This window comes from Carettochelys insculpta, chromosome 1 (assembly GCF_033958435.1).
Source record: "Carettochelys insculpta isolate YL-2023 chromosome 1, ASM3395843v1, whole genome shotgun sequence".
NCBI classification, from domain to species: Eukaryota; Metazoa; Chordata; order Testudines; family Carettochelyidae; genus Carettochelys; species Carettochelys insculpta.
In genome coordinates this window covers 232,143,376-232,163,884 of record NC_134137.1, presented here as the reverse complement: position 1 = coordinate 232,163,884, position 20,509 = coordinate 232,143,376, and the positions used below count along the sequence as shown (strand labels likewise).

Here is a 20,509-nt window from a genome sequence, read left to right as displayed (position 1 = left end):
CGTACGCACAGCCACGCCATCCACACCAGAGCACAGCCCACGTACGCACAGCCACGCCATCCACACCAGAGCACAGCCCACGTACGCAGAGCCACGCCATCCACACCAGAGCAGAGCCCACGCACACACAGCCACGCCATCCACACCAGAGCACAGCCCACGTACGCAGAGCCACGCCATCCACACCAGAGCACAGCCCACGCATGCAGAGCCACGCCATCCACACCAGAGCACAGCCCACGCACACACAGCCACGCCATCCACACCAGAGCAGAGCCCACGTACGCAGAGCCACGCCATCCACACCACAGCACAGCCCACGTACGCACAGCCACGCCATCCACACCACAGCACAGCCCACGTACGCACAGCGGTGGTTCTCATATCAAAGTCCTGTATAGTATTTATCCATATAGCTCATCTATCCTATTAGTGCAGCGGCTATGTCATACAGTCTTCTCCTGCATATCAGCCATAATCCCTGAATCAGTGCCATCTATATCCGCACAGTCACATTTCCTGTACCAGTGCACTCTGTACACACAGTCTTGTGCCCTACTCTCGACAGATTCTGTTTTCACATACCCCATGGATCAAAGCAGAGTGCGGCCCCAGCACAGCATCCCTTCTGCCAAGACAGGCCCTATCCATGCAACCACCTCCCTGTATCGAGCCACATTTGTATCTTGGGAGTCACATCCCAGCATCTGTGTAGTCTGGATCCAGAGCCAAACCCTTGTATCAAAAAGAGTTAAAGTCCAGAGATCCCCACACACCCAGCATGCCATCCAGGGTGACGGGGCCAGGGATCAGTCCATGACGACAGCCGAGTAGGGCTCTGCCCCATCAAGCACTGAAGTCCTTTACTTCTGCCTTGTTAAAAATTAAACGTCAGAGCGAAAGAGGCGTGTGCCCGGGAACTTGAGGAGAGGTTTTCATGCCGTTCCCATGTGGGAAGGGGGTGGATCCCTCACCGGCAGCATCAGTTGTTTGCTTCCCCCTCCTCCTCATCAAAGGATTGTACCCCAGACGAGGTGACATCTGAGACCTTGCGGCTGAGCACAGCATGGTCGAGCTCCTCCCGAGGCGATAACGACTCCAGATCCCGGCATACAGCATCATCCTCCTCTGGGGAGGGCTTCTTGTTGAGCAGCGGGGCCTTCTCCAGCAGCGGGTTTCCTTCCTCCTCTGCATGCACCCCCATGTATGTGCTGGATTCGGCCCCACCACCGCCCCCTGGGGCAGTCTGAGCGGGCCACACATCAACAAGCCCTGGGTTCTGGAGCAGAGCCTGTGGTTGCTGCTGCTGTTGCTGCTGCTGCTGCACCTGATGCTGCTGGATGAGGCCACTCTGAACCAATGTGCTCTCCTGCAGGTTGGACTGGGTCTCCTCAAAGTTCTGGCCTAGGTAGGAGCCGGTAGCCGGGGAAGCAATGAGGGACTGGTCACTGGTCTCCCACGCGTCAGAGGAGCCCAGGCAATACATGCCCTGAGAGACGTAGGAGTGAGGCCAGCTGTCGTACTGTGTCTGGGCCATGTGATCTGCAGAGAGAGAACAGGAGAGACAGAGAGAGTAAAGGGAAAAGAAAGAGTGCAAAGGGGAGAATCTGAGAAGAGAGAGAGAGAGAGAGGTGATGACTGAAACCGAGAGACAGAAAGGGCAGTGGAGAGCAGAGAGAGAGATGGTGAAGGACACAAAGATAGAGGGAAGGCGAAATGGCAGACAAACCTGCAGAACGTGTGTAGACAGGTGAATGTTTGCAGCTGATGCTGGCCTCCCCTGCTGCACCATGAGGCTCGGGGGAATGAGGTCTGGGTCTTGCCTGCTGGGCTCTGCCTCTACAGGCAGCTCCAGGGGTGGGGAATGTTCCTCTCTCTGCCAGATCTCAATGCACAAGTAAGGGCAATGGTGACACACACACACACACACACACACACACACACACCCGCCCCCCCAGAAGACAAGGAACCTACTAAGGGTAGGAGCCTGGCAGCAAAAAACGGGGAGGGCAAGGATAGGGTAGGGCTCACCCTGGCTCTCCATCAGATCCTGGTAGTTCTCACTGTAGTTCCCTGCTGGGTTCTCCTGGTTGGAGTTGACGCTCACATCCTCACCATCCATAGAGGACCAGGCCATGAGAGTGGCCTCAGAGATGGCGAACTGCTCCATCACCCCTGCACCAGAGAGACAGGGAGAGCCACTGGAGACACGAGGAATCCCTCTCTGACCCCCATCTCACTAACCCCTCTGAAACACTGATCCTTCCCATTCCCGCCTCCGTGGTATCCCCTGCTCTGAATGGTCTCTCCCCACCATGGGCGCCCCCTCTGGGCGTTCCCCTCTCCCCACCTAAACCCTACCCCACTGACGTACATTCCCCTCTCTGTAACTTGCAGGCTCCCCCGGCCCTAAGTCCTCAGGCACCCCAGACCCCAGTCAGAACTACCTGCCAGGAATCGGGCCTCCTTCTCGCCGTCGCTCAGGTCTGAGTAGGCGTCAGTGTCTTTGCGCACTGTCTCATGCGTGTGCTGCTGCTGCTGGCTGCTACCTTTGCCCCAGCCTTGCCACTCAATCATGTGAGCCACACGACCTTGTCCCATAGCGGTTGGCTTTGTGACGTGATCCTTCATGCTGCGGGATATCCCTAAGGGGCCAGACATCAGAAAACAAGGAGGGGCTATCACACAGCCCCGGCACGGTTTGCCTCTCGAGCCGCTCCTCCCTGGAAAGGGTCTCCCCACCCCCATATCATCCCCTGGACTCCTTCCCTTCAAGGGGGCGGCTCCCTCCCTTTTGAGAAGGGCCTAGTAAGCAGCTTCACAAGTTGCCACTACTCCCCAGACCCCTTCTTGACACCGTTCCCTGTCATTTCCTGGAGGGATCCCAAGGAACTGCCATGGCTGGGGAGAGACCGAGCCGGCAGCTGCGACAGCCAGGGGAGGGGCATGCTCCTCCAGGCCAGAAAGAGGGACGGTTTAAGAAAGGGACTTTCGGGGCTGTAGCCCAGAGCCCTGGTCTGAGGGGGCCCCCCTTATCCCAGGGTCCTGGACTGCAATTAGAAAGTCCGTGTGTTCTGGAACAGCAGGGTGGCAGCTATTCACTCAGCTGTTCCTCCCGCCATCCTAGGCTAGAGCCATGTGCTCCTGAGCACCAGGCAGCTCCGCCCCTGGAGCTCCCATTGGCTGGGAATTGTGAGCAAGGGGCAGGATGGAGCCATTGGCTGCCCAGCACTTCTAAGGAGAGCTGTCCCAGGAAAGCCCTGCACACGCCAATCCCCTGCCCCAGCCACGAGCCCCTCCACAACCCTCGCTCCCTCCCAGACCCCACACCCCAACCCTGAGCCCCTCTGCACCCTAACTCCTGCCCAGTCCCTGCGCCCCTCAACCTCCTGACTGCAGCCCACTCCCACACTCCTATGGCTGCAGCACTGAGCCCCTTCCGGCACTCCAAACCCCTTGGCTCTCAGATCCCCCACCTTCACCCCCATGCACCTCACCTCCAGCCCACCCTAGAGCCCTCATTCCCACCTGCACCCTGAACCCCTAATTTCTGCCCCCACCCTGGAGCCCAAACTCCCAGTTAGAGGCCTCACCCCATCCCCCACCCCAAATCAGTGAGAGTGAGTGAGGGCAGGGGAGAGTGAGCCACCGAGGGAGAAGGAATGTCGTGAGGGGGGACAGGGCCTTGGGGAAGGGGTGCTGAAGGGGATGGAGGCTCAGGCATGGTGGCAGGGCTAGGGTGCTCAGTTTGGTGCAAGTAGAAAGTTGGCACCTCTATTTGAGATTCTCACCAGAGAAAGATGACTTAGCCAGAGCCCCGATTCCATAAGCATTGGAGTTCCGCTTCAGCTTGGGGAGAATGGAGGTTGTGTCTTCCATGGACAGCTGCAAAGAGGAAGAGTACAAAGGTGTCAAAGAGAGTAGCAGTCAGTGGCTCACAGTCACGCTGGAAGGGCAGAACAAGTGAGGTTCTGAGGGGATCAGTTATGGGACTGGTTCTGTTCAATACCATCATCCACGATTTAGATATTGGCATAGAGAGTACACTTATAACAACATCTGTAGATGTTATGACAATGGGAGGAGTGGCAAGCGCTTTGGTGGACAGGGTCATAATTCACAATGATCTGGACAAACTGGAGAAATGGTCTGAGGTAAACAGGATGAAATTCAACACGGACAAATGCAAAGTACTCCATCTAGGAACGAACAATCAATTTAACACACATGAAATGAGAAGTGACTGTCCAGGAAAGGAGTACTGCAGAAAGGGATCTAGGGGTCAGAGTGGAGCACAAGCTAAATATGAATCAATAGCATGGCACTGCTGCAAAAAAAAAGAGCAAGTATTGTTCTGGGAGGCATAAACAGGAATGTCATAAACACATGAGATATAATTCTTCTGGTCTGCTCTGCACTGACTGGGTCTCAGTTGGAGTACTGTGTCCAATTCTGGGTACCACTTTTCAAGAAAGATGTGGAGAAATTGGAGAAGGTCCAGAGAAGAGCAACAAGAATGAATAAAGGCCTGGAAAACATGAGCTATGAGGGACAATTGAAAGAACTGTGTTTGTTTACTCTGGATAAGAGAAGACTGAGAGGGGACATGATAACAGCTTTCAAGTACCTAAAAAGTTGTTACAAGTGGGATAGAGAAAAATTATTCTTCTTAACCTCTAAGGGTAGGACATGAAAGCAATGGGCTTAAATTGAAGCAAGGGAGGTTTAGGTTGGACATGAGGAAAAACTTCCTAACAGACAGGGTGTTTCAACACTGGAATAAATTGCCGAGGGAGGTTATTTAATTTCCATCATTGGAGATGTTTAGATAAAGACCCAACAGAGATGATCTAGATCGGGATCAGCTACCTTTCCGAGGCGGAGTGCAGAAATTTGATCTCTAGACCGCTACGTAAGGTCCGAGTGCCGGTGATACTTTTTAAAGTCACGAACAGTCCTACTTACAACAGCTTCGTGAACAAAGAAATGAAGATGCGGAGCTTTTCCACTGAAGTGGTGGTTGGTGGCATTAGCCGATCTTTTGTTAACCCACAGGCAGCACGGCTTTGAGCAAGCTCCAGACTACATGGGGGAGGAGAGGCAGGGCTGAGCTCCCGCCTCATGGGCTGATGAAAACTTGCTCTCGTGCCACTCCTGACACCCATGCCGGGGGTTGCTGACTCTGATCTAGAGGGTGCTTGGTCCTGCCATGAGGGCAGGAGACAGCACTTGGTGGCCTCTTGAGATCTCTTTCAGTTCTAGTATGGTGTGATTATATCCTTGTACCCAGGCACTTAAATTGCCTACTGTACAGGACTCAGATGAGGCTCAGGAAACCTCTAGAAATGACATTTTTAAATACAAATTTGATATGTGAACAAATAATGATTTTAAGAACTGACACTTCAGGCCCTTCCAGTCCCTGCTTGTCCCATCGGGAAGCTGGGAATTCTCTTTCCAGTGACATGAAGCTCCTGTTTCTAGCTTAGCAGTGCCTCAAGATTTGAACGATATATCTGTCAGTGGTATGGGACTGAATCCCATCTATCCTGGATCTGTGACAGGTGCTGTTTCAGGGAGAAACTCCTGCTTGTGGGAAAGAAGAGGAAACACCTCTGTAGCTGGCTGGTTTTTAAGAATGGTGATCAATTGAGCAGAGTGTGCCGGAAGGAGCCCCAGAGCATGGGGACAAAGAGGGCTGAAAGGTAGGGGTGCACAAAAACGCCCGAGCCACCGGACACGTGCGTTTACCCCCTGAAGACCAGCTCCCCATGGTGAGACACACAGTGTTGACCGTTGGTACGGTTCCTCGGAGGTTTGTAATAGAGGGAGGCTAGAGAGGAGCTGGCCTGAAGAACAAAAGGTTTGGGGCTGTGTGGAGGACAGGGTGGCACAGTCATGCCAGAGGGTCTGTGAGCTGGGAGTTGCCCAGCAGCCCCGATTTCTGCTCCTTTGGCTGCTGCAGTTCTGGAGGGTGCTGTAGTTCAGAAGTCTTTGGCGAAGTGAAAGGACAGAGCCTACCCAGTCCCAGCACAGGTGGCGATTTATATGGGCCTGTGGAGCCCTAACACCAGGCATGCTCCTGGCCCAGGGCTGGTCTCCACCCAAGCTTGCCACCCACCACCCCCTGCAACCCGCCCCTCCTCCGCCGCCCCTCACACTCTCCCCCATGCACCCCCTGGCCCCATGAGCCACCCGGGGCGTGACTTAAAATGCACCGCTGCCATCAGCAGCTGTAGGAAGCCTAGTGCTGTAGGAAGCCACTCTAGACTGGCTGCGTTGCCAGAGGTAGTGGCAGGGATCCCTAGGTCATTTTAAGTCACCTGGGCCCAGGGCTGAGACATGCATGGGGGGTGGGGGCAGGGCAGCAGGTGGCCACTACCAAAATTTCTGCAGTCTTCCTGCCTCTGACCCCAGGTGACACGTGATGGATCACGGGAGGCGGGAGAGAGAGCGCGGAGCCCTGGGCCGAGGATAGAGGGAAGTCACGATGTCACTTAGGTGGTCCCATGCAGGCCCACGGACATGGGGGACAAAGAGGGCAGTTTTGGCCTGGTGACACAAAAGGACCCAGAGCCCCTGGCCCTTTAAATGGCTGCCAGAGCGCAGCACAGCACACCCTGGGCATACAGAGGTGGGGGGGCGGGGCACACGCCATTGTCTAGAGCATGGCTTCCCAAACTGGGGGGGGGGGGGTGAAGAAATTCCAAGGGGTGGGCAAAGTGACCCAGCCCCCCCCCCCAATTCCCCCCACCTGAAGAAAGATCCGGCCTTTGCTTCTGGCTCTCAGCCCCCGCCATTTTACAGTGGTGACCTGGTGCGGCTGCTATAAAAAGCAGGCAGCCAGCGAAGACCCAGGTGGAGTTAGCTGCCTCCTGCAAAGGGGAGTGAGCGTGGGTTGGCGGGGGGCGAGGAGGATGGGGTGAGATGGGGCTGGGGGTGCCTGGCTTTGTGGGAGGGCAGGGGAGGGGCTCGGGTGGGCAGCTCACAGGGCTTGCAGGATGCGGGCAAGCTGGCCAGCTCGCGGGACTCGTGGGCCTCAGGCAGCCGGCCCCAGCAGAGCAGGGGGCAGGCGGCTGGCCCCAGCAGCGTGGGGCTCGGGTAGCTTGGGATGGCGGGTGGGCAGCTGGCCCTGGCAGCGTGGGGCTTGGGTGGGCAGCTCGGGGGGCTGGCCTGCGGCTGGGGTGGGTGGCTGGTGGATGGGTGGCTGGTCCCAGTAGCGCGGGGCTCAGGCGGGCAGCTCTGGCGATGAAGGCCTCAGGTGGTTGGACAGCTGGCACAGGGCTCAGGCAGCTGGGGCTGCACCAGGCAACCACAAGAGGCCAAGAAAAACTATTTGTGCTTATTTTTAATTGTAAATAACATTTTTATATCAAGCTTTTGTGTTTACTTGAAATTACAAATTGAATTTTTTGTTAGAAGGGGGGTTGGATGATGGTAAAGAAGAGGTGGGGGGTATGAGGCTTTCTCAAAAATCAAAACGGGGTGGGGGGTGATGCCAAAAAGTTTGGGAAGCACTGAGCTAAACAGCTCTGAGGGTTGCCTACCCCAGCCCTGCCCCTTCTGCCCAAGGCCCTGCCATGTCCAGGGATGCAGAGCAGGACTCTACCTTGCCCAGGGGCCCAGAAAGGCAGTCAGCACTGTTAGTCCTATGTCCCCTCTTTAGCTAGTGCAGCAGCAGCTGAGCAGGGAGCCAGAGTTTAGGGGTCACTGTGAGACACTAACTGAGCCTGTCCTCACAAAACCAAAAAGCAGTCCTGGACACCTAATAAATAGTGTCGTTAGTCTTTAAGGTGGTGCAGGGCAGCTTTTTTGTTCTGAGAAGATGCAGACTAACCCAGCTCCCTCTCTGAGACTGGGCCTGTCCTGGAAACATGGAGGCTCCTGTTTGCCTGAATAGAGACTGGGTTGGACCTAGGTTTTGTTTTTAAACTACATCATTGCTTGTTGCTTCCTCCCATCTATTCACAACAAGGGTCAGTGCTGGATACTCCAGAGGGAAGCACAAAACCCCAAACGCTTCATTGCACAATTCTATCCAATGAGATAAATTTCTTTCTAATGTCAGAAGGTCAAAATATTGTGTCCTCAACCAAGAGTATTAATGCCTCAATATGCTAGAGAGACGCCTCAGTAATCCAACCAGACCCACAGACCCCAGCAAGGCATCCAACATAATCTGGTAGCCTCAGAGATCACACATAGGGACCAAAAATGCCTAGAGATAGCTCAAGATCCCCTGGCATCTATAGACCCCACACTTACTTCCACCAGCAAAACACTAGAAGACCCGGAGACAGCCCAAACCCACTAGCCCACTGATACTCCCCAAAATACTACTCCAAGGTCTGTCAATAGCCAGACACTCCACAACGATGCCCAGATTTACAGAGGCACTCCAGGATCTCAGAGATCTCTCTGTACTTGTGTACATTATTCATAGTGACCAAATTAGACACGTTCTGATAATCCTGGGCTTCCACTGCAGGGAAACTTGAACACTCTCATCGGCTCTGCAAATGTTCCTTTGCTGTCTCTCATGAAAGGAGGATGGCTGCAGGGTTTTTACTCACATTAATACCATCCCAGGAGAAATCTGTCCGGGTTTGCTATGGAAGAGAAGAAAGAGAACATGTTAATGTAACACATGGGTGTAGTGTATGTGACCATGTATTCCTCTAGTGGCTGGTCCTACAGATTATAACAGCCTGCTACTTACTCACAAATAAAGGAGTTACTCCTTTAGCTCAAGAGGTATGGGCTTGTGCTTTTGGCTCTGAAGGTCCAGGCTTCATTCCCTCCTGATCACAGTGGTGTCTGTATGTATGCGGCCATGGTTTGTGACATGAGGGATTAGGAATATACGAAGAGACAGAGAGGGAAAAAGAGAGAGACAGACAGACAATATGTAACCCTCTGATAGGACCCCCCTGCACACGCACACACTGCCTTCCTTCGATGAACACTGCACACTGGCAATTTCAGATATTTTTGAAGAGGGTGAATGTGTCAGGTCCTTATTTTAAGAGCAGTAACAAGTGCGTAACCCTCTGTGGGAACGCAACACAATCAGACTCACTCACAGGGAAGCTAGAAAATGGGAATATTTTAGAAGCAAATGGTTCTATAACAGGCTACGAAACTGAAGTGCTTAAATGCCTCCACACTTAAGCCAATCCTCCTTCTACAAACCAGTTCTAAGAGGCCCCTTCTGGCACAGTAGTGCTAATCCATTGAGGGGGTTTCCCCTGCTTGTGGCATAACTCCCTAAAACAAGAGTTTCTGGGTGCTACACCTGGGCTGTGTCTACACTAGCCCCAAACTTCGAAATGGCCACGCAAATGGCCATTTCGAAGTTTACTAAAGAAGCGCTGAAATGCACATTCAGGGCTTCATTACCACGCGGGTGGCCGTGGTGCTTCGAAATTGATGCAGCTCGTCCCGATGGGGCTCCTTTTCGAAAGGACCCCACCTACTTTGAAGTCCCCTTATTCCCATCTGCTCATGGGAATAAGGGGACTGCAAAGTAGGCGGGGTCCTTTCGAAAAGGAGCCCCGTCGGGATGAGCCGCGCGGCGGCGACCCGTGTCAATTTCGAAGCACCGCGGCCGCCCGCGTACCAATGAAGCGCCGAATATGTATTTCAGCGCTTCATTAGTAAACTTCAAAATGGCCATTTGCGAGGCCATTTCAAAGTTTGGGGCTAGTGTAGACACGGCCCTGAAGTGCTGAATCAAGATGAAATTCTTATATACTGTTATTTTGTAATAAGTAAAAGTGTATGTGCTTCGTAAATTAAACACGGCATAGGTAGTAAATAAAAAGACCTTTGACCTTTTTGTTTAACATTGAGATTTCATGAGCCGGATATTACAAAACAGAAAACACAGATGCATTAAATTACAGAAGCATCATTCCAAACAAAAAAGGAATGAGCACACGAAATACATGCTCCTGTTGCTGCTCCACCACAATGAGAAACTTCAGGTATGTCGAGGAGAGAGTTTCTCCAATCGATCCATGGTGGTGGCGCTGCAGGTAGATGACCTAAGGCATGTTGACTCCAGTTATGTTATTCACATAACTGGAGTTGTGTAATTTAGGTCAACTATAGCCCATAGTGTAGACCTGTCCTAAGCCAACACTCTGGTAATTCATACCAAAATGATTATCAGACTCACCCTGGGCTACTTTTCAGGTTCTACCTAGGGACACGTGGGAAATGTTACAAGCACTTTTACCTATGAAATTTTTACTGAGTCCAGATTTTCAAAAGTAGCCTCTAATTTTGGGTATCTCAATTTACAGCTGCTCAACAGCAAATCAAAGCTTTCACGCCTGAAAATTAATGCCCCAAAGTCTCCAGTGCAAGTAAGACTTTTGTGCCTTTCTCAAGTGAGGTTGACCACCCCAGTCCCTGTGTATGTATTTATGGGGCCTGAGACATTCTAGTCTTCTCCCTTTAGGCACAGAATGGGCACTCACCTCTGTGGAGGGTCGGTGGATGCTACTGCCATGCAGTGAGCTGGTGCTGTCCATATTGATTTGGTCCACATCTTTCAATCCCTTCCAGTCCACTGCAATCACCTCGTTCCCTGCAAGTTCAGAATGAATCGTTTCAAACTTTGAAGACATCCATTCAAAACTGAGGAATCAGAGCAGTCTATCTACTACCTCAAAGTTAGAAATCTGCCACAGGATGCTGCATGGCCAAGTGGCCTAGTAGCCAGCAACTCTGCATGCTTCTGATTACCTGATGCCTGAAGCCTGCAATTGTGCATTATTGTCATTTTCATATAATCAAATGTTTTTGACTTCTGTTTACAGAATATTGAAAACTGAAATGAGTCATGACATGTATAACTTCCTTGAGAAAATACCAAACTGGAAGGTATGCAGACATTTTAATACTCAGTACTATAGTTATGTACATTAGTATTACACCCACTGCAGGTTTACTTTTTATTTGTACAAATCTAAATTAATCTACAAATCTACTGCCTTCTGTAACCACAATTTAAATATGTGAATAAAATGGAGTGGTATTTAGTGGGCATTAAACAGTTTTTAAAATCGGAACTAACTAGTTTTTCTTGGGGTGGTAGAAACCAAGATTTTACCTGGTAACCCTCTTTTGGGAAATACCATACCATTCCTGCTCCCTTCTCTTACTCACTACTTTCCTGTCCAAGAATTGAATCCATCTGGTTTTGCCACAGCATCACTTCAGTTCTTTCTCCTCTGTGATATCTAAATACTTCTCAGAATTGCTACTTTTGAGAATATGTGCCCCCATTCTGCAGGTATTACTAGCTTTCCTTATGCCTAGATATATGATTTTGCATTTGGCTGCATTAAAATATATATTACTTGAATAGGACCCATTTACCAAGTTATCCAGTTTGCTCTGTCTTACTGCCCTGCCCTCATCATTATTTTCCAATCCACCAATCATCGTTTCACCCTCAAACTTCATCAGCAGTGATTTTATATTTACTTACAGATCACTAATGAAACTGTTAAAAGGCCTAGTACCTATGTCTGTGAAACCCCACTAAAAGCAAGACCACTTTAACGATGATTCCCCATTTGAGATTTGTCACTTAGCCAGTTCTTAAACCATGGAGCATATGCTTTGATGATATTGCATAGTGCTAATGCTTCAATCAAAAAGTTGTGTGACATTCATTCAAATACTTTACAAAAGTCTAAGTGCAGAATAAGCTAAGGTGTGAAATTAAAGTGCAACAAGTATTCCACACAAAGGGTAGGGCTACATTATGGGGCAAAGTTGACCTAATGTACATAGCTCCAGCTACATGAATAATGTAGCTGGAATCAGCATAGTTAGGTTGAGTTACCATGAGAGCTACACTGTAGGGGAGTCAACAACCAGATAGCAGCAACGAAGGGTCCTGTGGCACCTTATAGACTAACAGAAAAGTTTAGAGCATGAGCTTTCGTGAGTTAACTCACTTCTTCAGATACTTAACAACAAGATAAACTCTCCCATCAGCTTCTCACTGGATGGAGTACCTGTGTCAATGAGTGTGCAAACAGTGGCTGATTTAGCAGGTCTTCAGACCCGCTAAATCGACACCACACCATTAATCCCCTGGTAAGTGTAACCACACCCTAAGTCCTCGTGTGGACATTCTTATTCTGCTCTAAGAGTGTCTATTTATGGATTAGGCTTATCCATGGTCAAAGTGGATCCACTTCCATAGTGTATTAAGCTAATCTACACAAAGATACTCTAAATGTAGAATAAGAGTGTCCACACAAAAAAAATCGAGGAATACATTCAGCAACACCTATTCTAAAACAGCCTGAGGCTTTTTCCTGTATAGAAAAGCCCCATGTATTATATCTGTGCAATTACCTTCATCAATGCAACTTGCATTCTCATTAATATATGAATTGAGATTTATTGGACAGGACTTATTTTCTATCAAGTCATGTTGACTGGCCTTAATTATACTCCCATCCTTTCTTTACCAGCTGAATCCTGTGTCAGTTTTTCCCATTATTTTCTCTGAGACTGATGCCCCACTACCTAACCTATAATCACCCAGTCAGCCTGCTTGCCCTCTTTGAATATTGGCATGGCCAATCCTCTGGAATTTTCCCCATATTCCAAACTGCATTAAAAATGAATGTCAGTGAGCCAGAGATCTCATCAGCCAACTCTTTTAGGGTTTGGGGGTACATGTTATCTCGGCCTATTGATTTTAAAATGTTTAACATTTTCCTTAGTTCATAATGGAGCATTTCATCACCCCCATGTTATCCGAGTCCCTCCCCTTGCTTCTCTTCAAATACAGAAGAGAAATATTTTGCCTTTTTTGCCTCTGTTAGCATTTACCATCTCCAGGTAGCAATGCATTGATTTCTACAGTTTCTAGGAGTCTTCTGGTTCCTTCAAAAACAACAAGAAGTCCTGTGGCACCTTACAGACTAACATATTTTGGAGCATAAGCTTTCGTGGGCAAAGACTTGTTATCCTTTGCCCTGTCAGCCACACATTTTCTTCCGATGTCTTTTTCCCTACAAATTTTCTCCACTTGATAGCTTCTAATGTTCACTGATTGCTGTCTAATTCTCTCTTTTCCCTATATCTTCTATGTTGTTCTTTTATTTCTAAATTTTGCCTTAACTTCACCACTGAACCCATCTAGGCTTTTAGTCAAAGTTTTCCTCTTTCTCGATTGTGGAATCATGTCTTTCTGAACGGCTAAAAAACCTCTTCTTAAAAGCGCCCAATATTCAGCCATGCTTTTCTGTCTTTTCTTTTCCTCCCAGCTAGGTTTGCTCATGAAAGCAGCAAGTATAATTTATACACATACAAACAGACACACACATCCTAGTTGGAGCTGTCCTCTATTTTTCAGAGCTCTGGAGAGCCTAAGGCCACTGTGACCATTTAGTCTGACCTCCTGTATAACACAGGCCATAAAACTTTTTGGGATGGAGTGTGTAGCACACACAGGTGTTGAAAGTGTTAATGTCGGTCTAAGAGAACAATAATGTTATCTGGTTGCACCTGGAAACAGAGCCAGGCTTCTTGCATTGTGAAGCTCAGCTAGGCAGGAACAACCAGGTTAGTTATGAGGTCAGGAAGCTGATATCAGCAGAGTGCTACAGAGGGACTCTGCAGTTTCTGAGGAAGAAACACGGGCACTGGGGAGATGATAAGTCCTAGGATCCTAGCCCTGAAAGAAGGTTTAACCCAGGGAAGTGATGGGGAAGAGAGGCTGGATAGGAAAAAGCCAGGGAAAGAGTAGCATGGAGTAGCACTAGCAGCACCTGGCTGCTGGTTACAGGAAACCCAGTGGAGAAGAAAGGCCTGGGCTCCCTGGGCCCGGACATTTGGAACACAAGACTAAGACAGTGTATGGACTCATGCATCTGACGAAGCGGGTCTTTGCCCACGAAAGCTCATGCTCCAAAATCTCTGTTACTCTATAAGGTGCCACAGGACTTCTTGTTGTTCTCGAAGATACAGACTAACACGCCTACCTCTCTGATATATGGACAGCTTGTTACTCCAGTAAAGGAAGACTGTACAGTGACCTGGACAGACGGCTGAGTTGTGTACCTGGAGCATTCTGAGTCACAAAGAGAGAAAGGTGACATCAACCACCAGCAAAGGAGGTGCTTGAACTGGGTGAGTGCTCATTCCCAGACCTAGCCAGAAGGAGGTGCACCTGCAGCGAGTGAGCGAGCGCCTTTACACCTCCCCAACATAATTCCTAAAGCGGATCTTTTTTAAAAATCCAATCCTGATTTAAAAGCAATTAGTGATGGAGAATCCCCCACAACCCTGGGTAAACTGTTCCATGGTTAACTGCCTTTTACGATGTCTTTTTTCCAATCTGATTTTTCCTGGCTTCAACTTCCAGCCATTGGCTCTGGTTGCACCTTTCTCTGCTTGACTGAAGAGCCCTTTATTACCTATTTGTTCCCCATATAGGTACTGACAGACTGTAATTAAGTTACCTCTCAACTTTCTTTTGTTATCAATCTGAAAAGATTGAGCTCCGTGACTACCAGCTATAGCATGTTTTTTCTAATCCCTCGGTCACACTTGCAGCTCTCTGAACCCTCTGCAAGTTACCAATACTATTCTTGCACCATGGACACCAGAAATGAACATAGCAGCTTTCCAGCAGTGATCACACCAATGTCCATTTGAATGCAATCAGGTCATGATCATTCGTCCCTATAGCAACCACCAACTTACAGTCTGGCAAATGATTCATTTTTATCCATCATAATGAAGTCAAAATAGTTACACCTTGTGTTGGGTGAAATAATGTGTGTGTCAGGCAATTATCTATAATTTACAAAAGTTCCCCCTGCTTGTTAGCACACTGATCGGGGCAGTTGAGACATCCTGTTTCTAAAACTGATAAGAGTAGAATTAACGAAGACAGGCCACTCCTTGCCTTTTTCACCTACTCTGATTTTCTGAGCAGGTGGTTATGTTCATGGTATACATGCAGCAAAATTCAATGGAAACATAAAATACTCTTGCCAGAGGGTTGCAGTGTAACACTACTTTTTTTTACTTAAAATTCGGAACGATAACACAAAAGAGCCCCACCACTGAGAGAGCCAAAGCATTCTGCTCCCTAAGGCAGAGAGACGCAGCTCATTCCACCTTTCTGTAGGCTGGCTCTTTGCTGCTGCTAGACTCAGATTAAAACTTTTCCCTACAGGGACCCCTAAGTCCTCAAGCAGGACCAGGCAAAATCCTGAGCATTAAAAGGAGCAGCTTACACTTTCAATTCAGTTTTCAAAGCACCATGATTGTCACCAGCTATTTTAATACTCTTATCACATGAATTGTCCCAGCAGGGTTCAGCAACGCCAACCACATTGAATTTCTTCTAATCAATGAGAATTTGCAAGTTCTTTTGCTTGTTACCCAGATTCTTACAACTGGTGGAGAGTCTGGTGTGGAGGATGGCTGTGACAAGGAGAGGAACAGGAGGAAGCCCCTGTAGAAGGCGATAGGGACCAGCGAAGGGAACCAGGGGTATTCACCAGCTGATAGTCACAGCACAGAAAAATCGTTCAGCCCTTTTAGGAAGCCGAATTTTACCTAAGCTAAAACGAGAAGGAATCAAATGTCATCTGATGCAGAGCACCTGTCATCCCAGAAACCACTGCTCCCCCTCTCTAATGCAATAAGAAAGGGAGGAAGGGACCCACTAGCCATGCAGCTATTCCATCTTGCATTCAAAACATTCTTACATCCTGTACTGTAATTACGACCCAGTGTTTTAACAGTGTTCCCAAACCATGCTATTGCCTTGGACAACACAAAGCAGAAGCAAGTCAGGGGATGTGGTTAAAAGGCAAGTGAGGTTTCAGTTTAATGAACCCCAATTTAACGGACTTTGGAAATACAAGAGGCTGTCTGCCAGCCCCCGCACTCCCACATAAATGCCAGAAACCCACCAGAGCCACTGGGGCAGGAGGAGGGAAACTTAAGTTTCCATGGAAGCGCCCAGCCTTGCATGTGTGATGAGCAGCTTGTGGCAGTGAGCCCAGAGGCTCTGCTCTGTAAACAGGGCAAAGAGCCCACTGCTGAGCTCTCTCTTCTGAGCCCACTGTATTCCTCCCAGGTCTCAAATGGAGTGCTTCTTGGTGTGCCTTGCAAGGTGCCTTCAGTCCTGCAGATTTGTATTTAACGGACTTTTGGCATTAACGGACACCCCTTCCCCCCATTAGTCCATTAAATCGAGGGTTTACTGTAATTATAACCAAATAGGAATAAGGGGATTTCGAAGCGTGCGGGGTCCTTTCGAAAAGGACGTTGTGTAGACAAGCCGTGTGCGAGCGAGTGCTGCAGCCGCCATTATGCTAATGAGGCACTGCATATTCATGATATTGCCTCATTAGCATCTTTCAATTAGGTTCGTTATCATGTCCCTTTTGAAGTTCCGGGGCTAGTGTAGACATAGCCAGAATCACTTACAGAACTGGGAATTTTAGAACAAAGACTTTAAAAACAGATTCCACAGAGAAAGTTGTGAATTGGAGCTCATATTCAAATTCGACACATTAACACATGGTATGAACAGAGACACCAACTATCTAATGCATTACAAGGACTGCTTCTCTTCCTTGGATGCAGGTAATTATCTCAGGCAGGACAGTTGACATCACCCCACCCCCATCCCCCTCCTTCAGTCCTATGTACTTGATTTGTCAGTTTTTATTGCAATTTTGTTTTTGGATCTCCGTACTCATACATGTCAGTCTGTATTGGAAATGAGACTGATCTGATTAAGTGGGTCTGTCCCCTGCAAGCTCATCACTGAATAAATCTTTCTGTTAGTCTTTGAAGTGCTACATTTCTGCTGCTTTATTTTGTTAGAAAACAGACTAACAGGGCTACCTCCCTCTGTTATTCTAGAGCTGGGAATTGTTAGTGTTAACACAGTTTCCCCCGAAATCCCAGCCTGGTAATCGCTGTCCTGGAAGGGACAGCTGACTACACTACATCTCTCAATGTGCATATTGATTAAATAAAACCTCAAAACAAAAACCACAGATCCAAAGGAGACAAATCACAGATACACAACAAAAAATATACCCCGGATTCCCTTCCCAGCCTCTACTCTTTGGGTTTATTCTCTAGCAGAAATGCATCTCCCCAGGCAAACACATCTCTTTCTCTCAGGGGTTCTCAAACTGGGGTCTTTGGCCTCTGAAGGGTTCACAAGGTTATTAGATTGGTGGGGGGTCATGAGCAGACAGTTGCCACAGCTGAACCCCACTTGGCCTCCAGCAATTATAATAGTGTTAAGTACACAATAATGTTTTTAATTTCTCAGGGGGTTCACACTCAGACTGCTTTGTGAAAGAGGTCACCAATACAGAAGTGTGCAAACCACTGCTTTATCACTCTGTCATGCCTGCCAAGTCACCCAAGGGCCCTCCCCAGCTTCCTCCCACTCTTTGCTCTGCCTCACTCAGCTACAGCAAGTACATTTATCGTAGCCCAGTGTGGGGCAGGGCAGCCACCTGTCCAGGATTTCCCAGGATTATCCCTTTTTGGAGGCAGCTGCCCTTGGTCACCTGCAAAAGGGTGCTCCAGCCACACTGCCAGCTGGCCTGTTTTATGGTATCAGGATCATTCCAAATGTCCCAGTCTTTTGTAACTTAGAGGTAGTAACCCTAGTATAAGGGCACTGTTGTCCCCTTACTAAAACTCGGTGAAAAACAACAAGAAGTCCAGTGGCATCTGACGAAGCAGGTCCTTGCCCACAAAAGCTTATGCTCCGAAATCTCTGTTAGTCTATAAGGTGCCACAGGACTCCTCATTGGTTTTGAAGATAGAGACTAACTCGGCTACCCCTCCAATACTTAAAACTGAGTGGGGGTTTTTTCGTTGCTCAGCTCCCAGTACCAAAGGAAAGAGGAAGGGCTAATGAAGAATCAAGACCGTGAGACTGACGGTGCCCAGGAACACTGGGACAAGGCCAATGTGCCAGGTCAGCCTCATTGACAGGGTCGGCATGCTAATGAGGGAGTCTGGAGGCTGGGAGAGACCCGTTCTGTGTGTGAGCTGGAATTGCCTGGGTCAGACTGAGCTGGGACAAGCTAAGGAGAGAGCAGGGCCCTAAGCTGAGCTGGGGAGGAGAACCAGAGACGCAGGGCGGAGAAGAGAACCTGTGCTGAGAGCAGGGCTGCTGCCACAGAGCCAGAGAAGCAGCTCAGGAGAGAACGGAGCTGGTCCAGTGAGCAGCAGGGGAGAGCCTGGGTTGAGGCCCAGCACAGGGTGACTCCAGCAGCCAGTGGGCCTTGCAGGCCTGACTGCACGGGGAGAAGGGAGGTGATGATGGGGAGAAGAGCCCTGCCACCCAGAACAAGTGCCTGACCTGCAACACAGCCAGGCCCTGTGGAGGAGACCTGGGACCTGCAAGCAACAGTTCTGTCCCTGGTACGCCAGAGACACTGTGTGGGAGGTCTCTGTGTCAGACAGCAGAGTGCTGAGTTTTCCATTCGCTTTTTCCATTTTGCCTTATTCTTTTTAAATTAACTGCTGACTCATAAATTGTATTTGCTTAGACTGTATGTAATGACCAGTGGGTCAGGGAAGTGTCCTGTGTGGAGAGAGCACCCCTGAGTGGGGACCCTTAGCCCCTGCCCACAGTGACAACAACAAAGTTGGGGGTTGAGCCCCCAGGAACCCTGGGCCCAGCCTTGTTGGAGTTATGAGGACTCTGCCACACAGGAAAGCAGAAGAGGAGCCCTCAAAGTTCAGGAGGCCTCTATGTAAAGGAAGTGGGAACAGGGATTCAGATGCTTTTCAATGGCCCATTTCACCAGGAAAGTCCCCCTCAGTAGTGGAACCATTCCCAGCTTACACCAGCATGTGGTGCAGGGAGAATAACATGGTAAATAGGAGACTGAGGACCCTTAATTTGATTAGGGCAACAGAGCAGCTTGAGTTCTGTTAAAATCTCCTTATGAGTGCGGAAAGCTGAAGCTTACTGCAGAGTAGATTGGGTCTGTTAAAGCATTGCTAGCACTTACAATTGTATGTTTAAGTCTCATGAATTTGCTGTTTTCCTTAAAGCGTTAGCTCCTGCAGACCTGCGAACACACGTTCAGCTTTCATTTACAAAAAAATGTTTTCATTTCTCATAGTTACAGAGAACGGCTTAAAAATGTGAACCCAAAGGGCTCAAACATCCGAAGAATAAGAATACGTTTCTTATAAAATCACATTATTTTAAAGCCACTTGGCTTTATTTTAAAGCCCTGACTTATGCTTTATTTGATAATACTGCTATTAGGCCCTGAGTCTCTCTGGAGTGGTACAAACCCCACCACCCTCAGAGTGGGCTCTACGAGGCACAGTGTTTCTCGGAGATAAATTATGCCGGCAGCACAGGGGGAAAATGCCTGTTGCAATGCTCTTTAGGATGCAACACTGTTCTCCTTTTCAGTGGCTGCCCCTTATCTTCCATTAGCCGGCATCATCAGTGAGTAGTTGCTGCTCTCAAGAGAGTGACATGCATGTCACATATGCAGTGGGGTAAGAGAAGGAAAGAAAATCCATGCACCTTCCTCCAGCCATTCATACAATGGCCATGAACAATCTAGTCCCGTGAAAGCAGAAGCTCTAATTGAGAAATGGCATAATCAAGCCTAGTTAAGGTCTCTAATCAGTCTTCACCTTGATGGTTTCAAATATTCTCCTAATACCCCAAGTTTTGTCTTAATCCAAAGCTTTTTTTTTTTTTTAAACTGTTTGAGCTTAATTCATTTTCAAATGAGACATGTAGGAAACAAGTGAACTTTGGTCACTTAGTTTAAAAAATGACTTTTCATGCAGAAAAACTTATAAGTGACTAAACTGTAAGATGGCAAAATACATCTGTGAGTCATCCTCCTAGAGAAGGCTGATGACACATTGAAATCAGTGTGTGTGTGCATAATAGTAACTAATTGAACTTCAGGCAGAGGTGGCCTCCTACCCACCTTAAGCTCCTTTGAAACTTGTTGCCTTGAAAACCACATAAGTTATAAGGAATTAAAATTCTGTTTCATAAAACATTTGTACAAAATGTTAATGTTAGGTTGGTAGATACAGGTAAGAATCCTTACAAATCCCAAAAGCTGTACCCATTTTAACACTATTTTCTGCAAATTTACACCCAAAATGCCATATTATCATGTATCATTTTCATTTTTGTCACCTCATCATGGATCAGAAACAATAAATACGTGACCAACTGTAAACTAAAAGTAATATATATCAGAGAGCCATCTTAGTCTGTAACTTCAAAAACAACAAGAAGTCCTGTGGCACCTTATAGACTAACAGATATTTTGGAGCATAAGCTTTTGTGGCCAAAGACCTGCTTCGTCAGATGCATGAGTGGGGGGAGGACAGGTTTCAGAGGAAGATTTAAAGAGGGGGGTCTCAGTAAAGGAAAGGGCCAGAGCTGACAAGGGTGGAAATGGCCCATTATCGGTGGAAATGG

At 48.5% G+C, this 20,509-nt stretch overlaps 1 protein-coding gene across 2 annotated transcripts in view; it reads right to left on the bottom strand.

Annotated features, from left to right (window-relative positions):
* Positions 1 to 969: 969 nt before the first annotated feature.
* FAM131B (family with sequence similarity 131 member B) overlaps positions 970 to 20,509 on the bottom strand; it is a 45,534-nt gene continuing 25,994 nt past the window's right edge. The window contains exons 2-7 of one of the 2 annotated variants that reach the window (XM_075001851.1): positions 10,485 to 10,594; positions 8,574 to 8,609; positions 3,792 to 3,885; positions 2,448 to 2,645; positions 2,032 to 2,175; positions 970 to 1,542 (exon numbers count right to left, since the gene is read on the bottom strand). In XM_075001851.1, the coding sequence (XP_074857952.1) occupies positions 983 to 1,542; positions 2,032 to 2,175; positions 2,448 to 2,645; positions 3,792 to 3,885; positions 8,574 to 8,609; positions 10,485 to 10,594 (1,142 nt within the window). In that variant the 3' untranslated portion in view covers positions 970 to 982. Of the gene's footprint in view, positions 1,543 to 2,031; positions 2,176 to 2,447; positions 2,659 to 3,791; positions 3,886 to 8,573; positions 8,610 to 10,484; positions 10,595 to 20,509 lie in introns of both variants that reach the window. The other variant, XM_075001841.1, reaches the window with a different exon arrangement.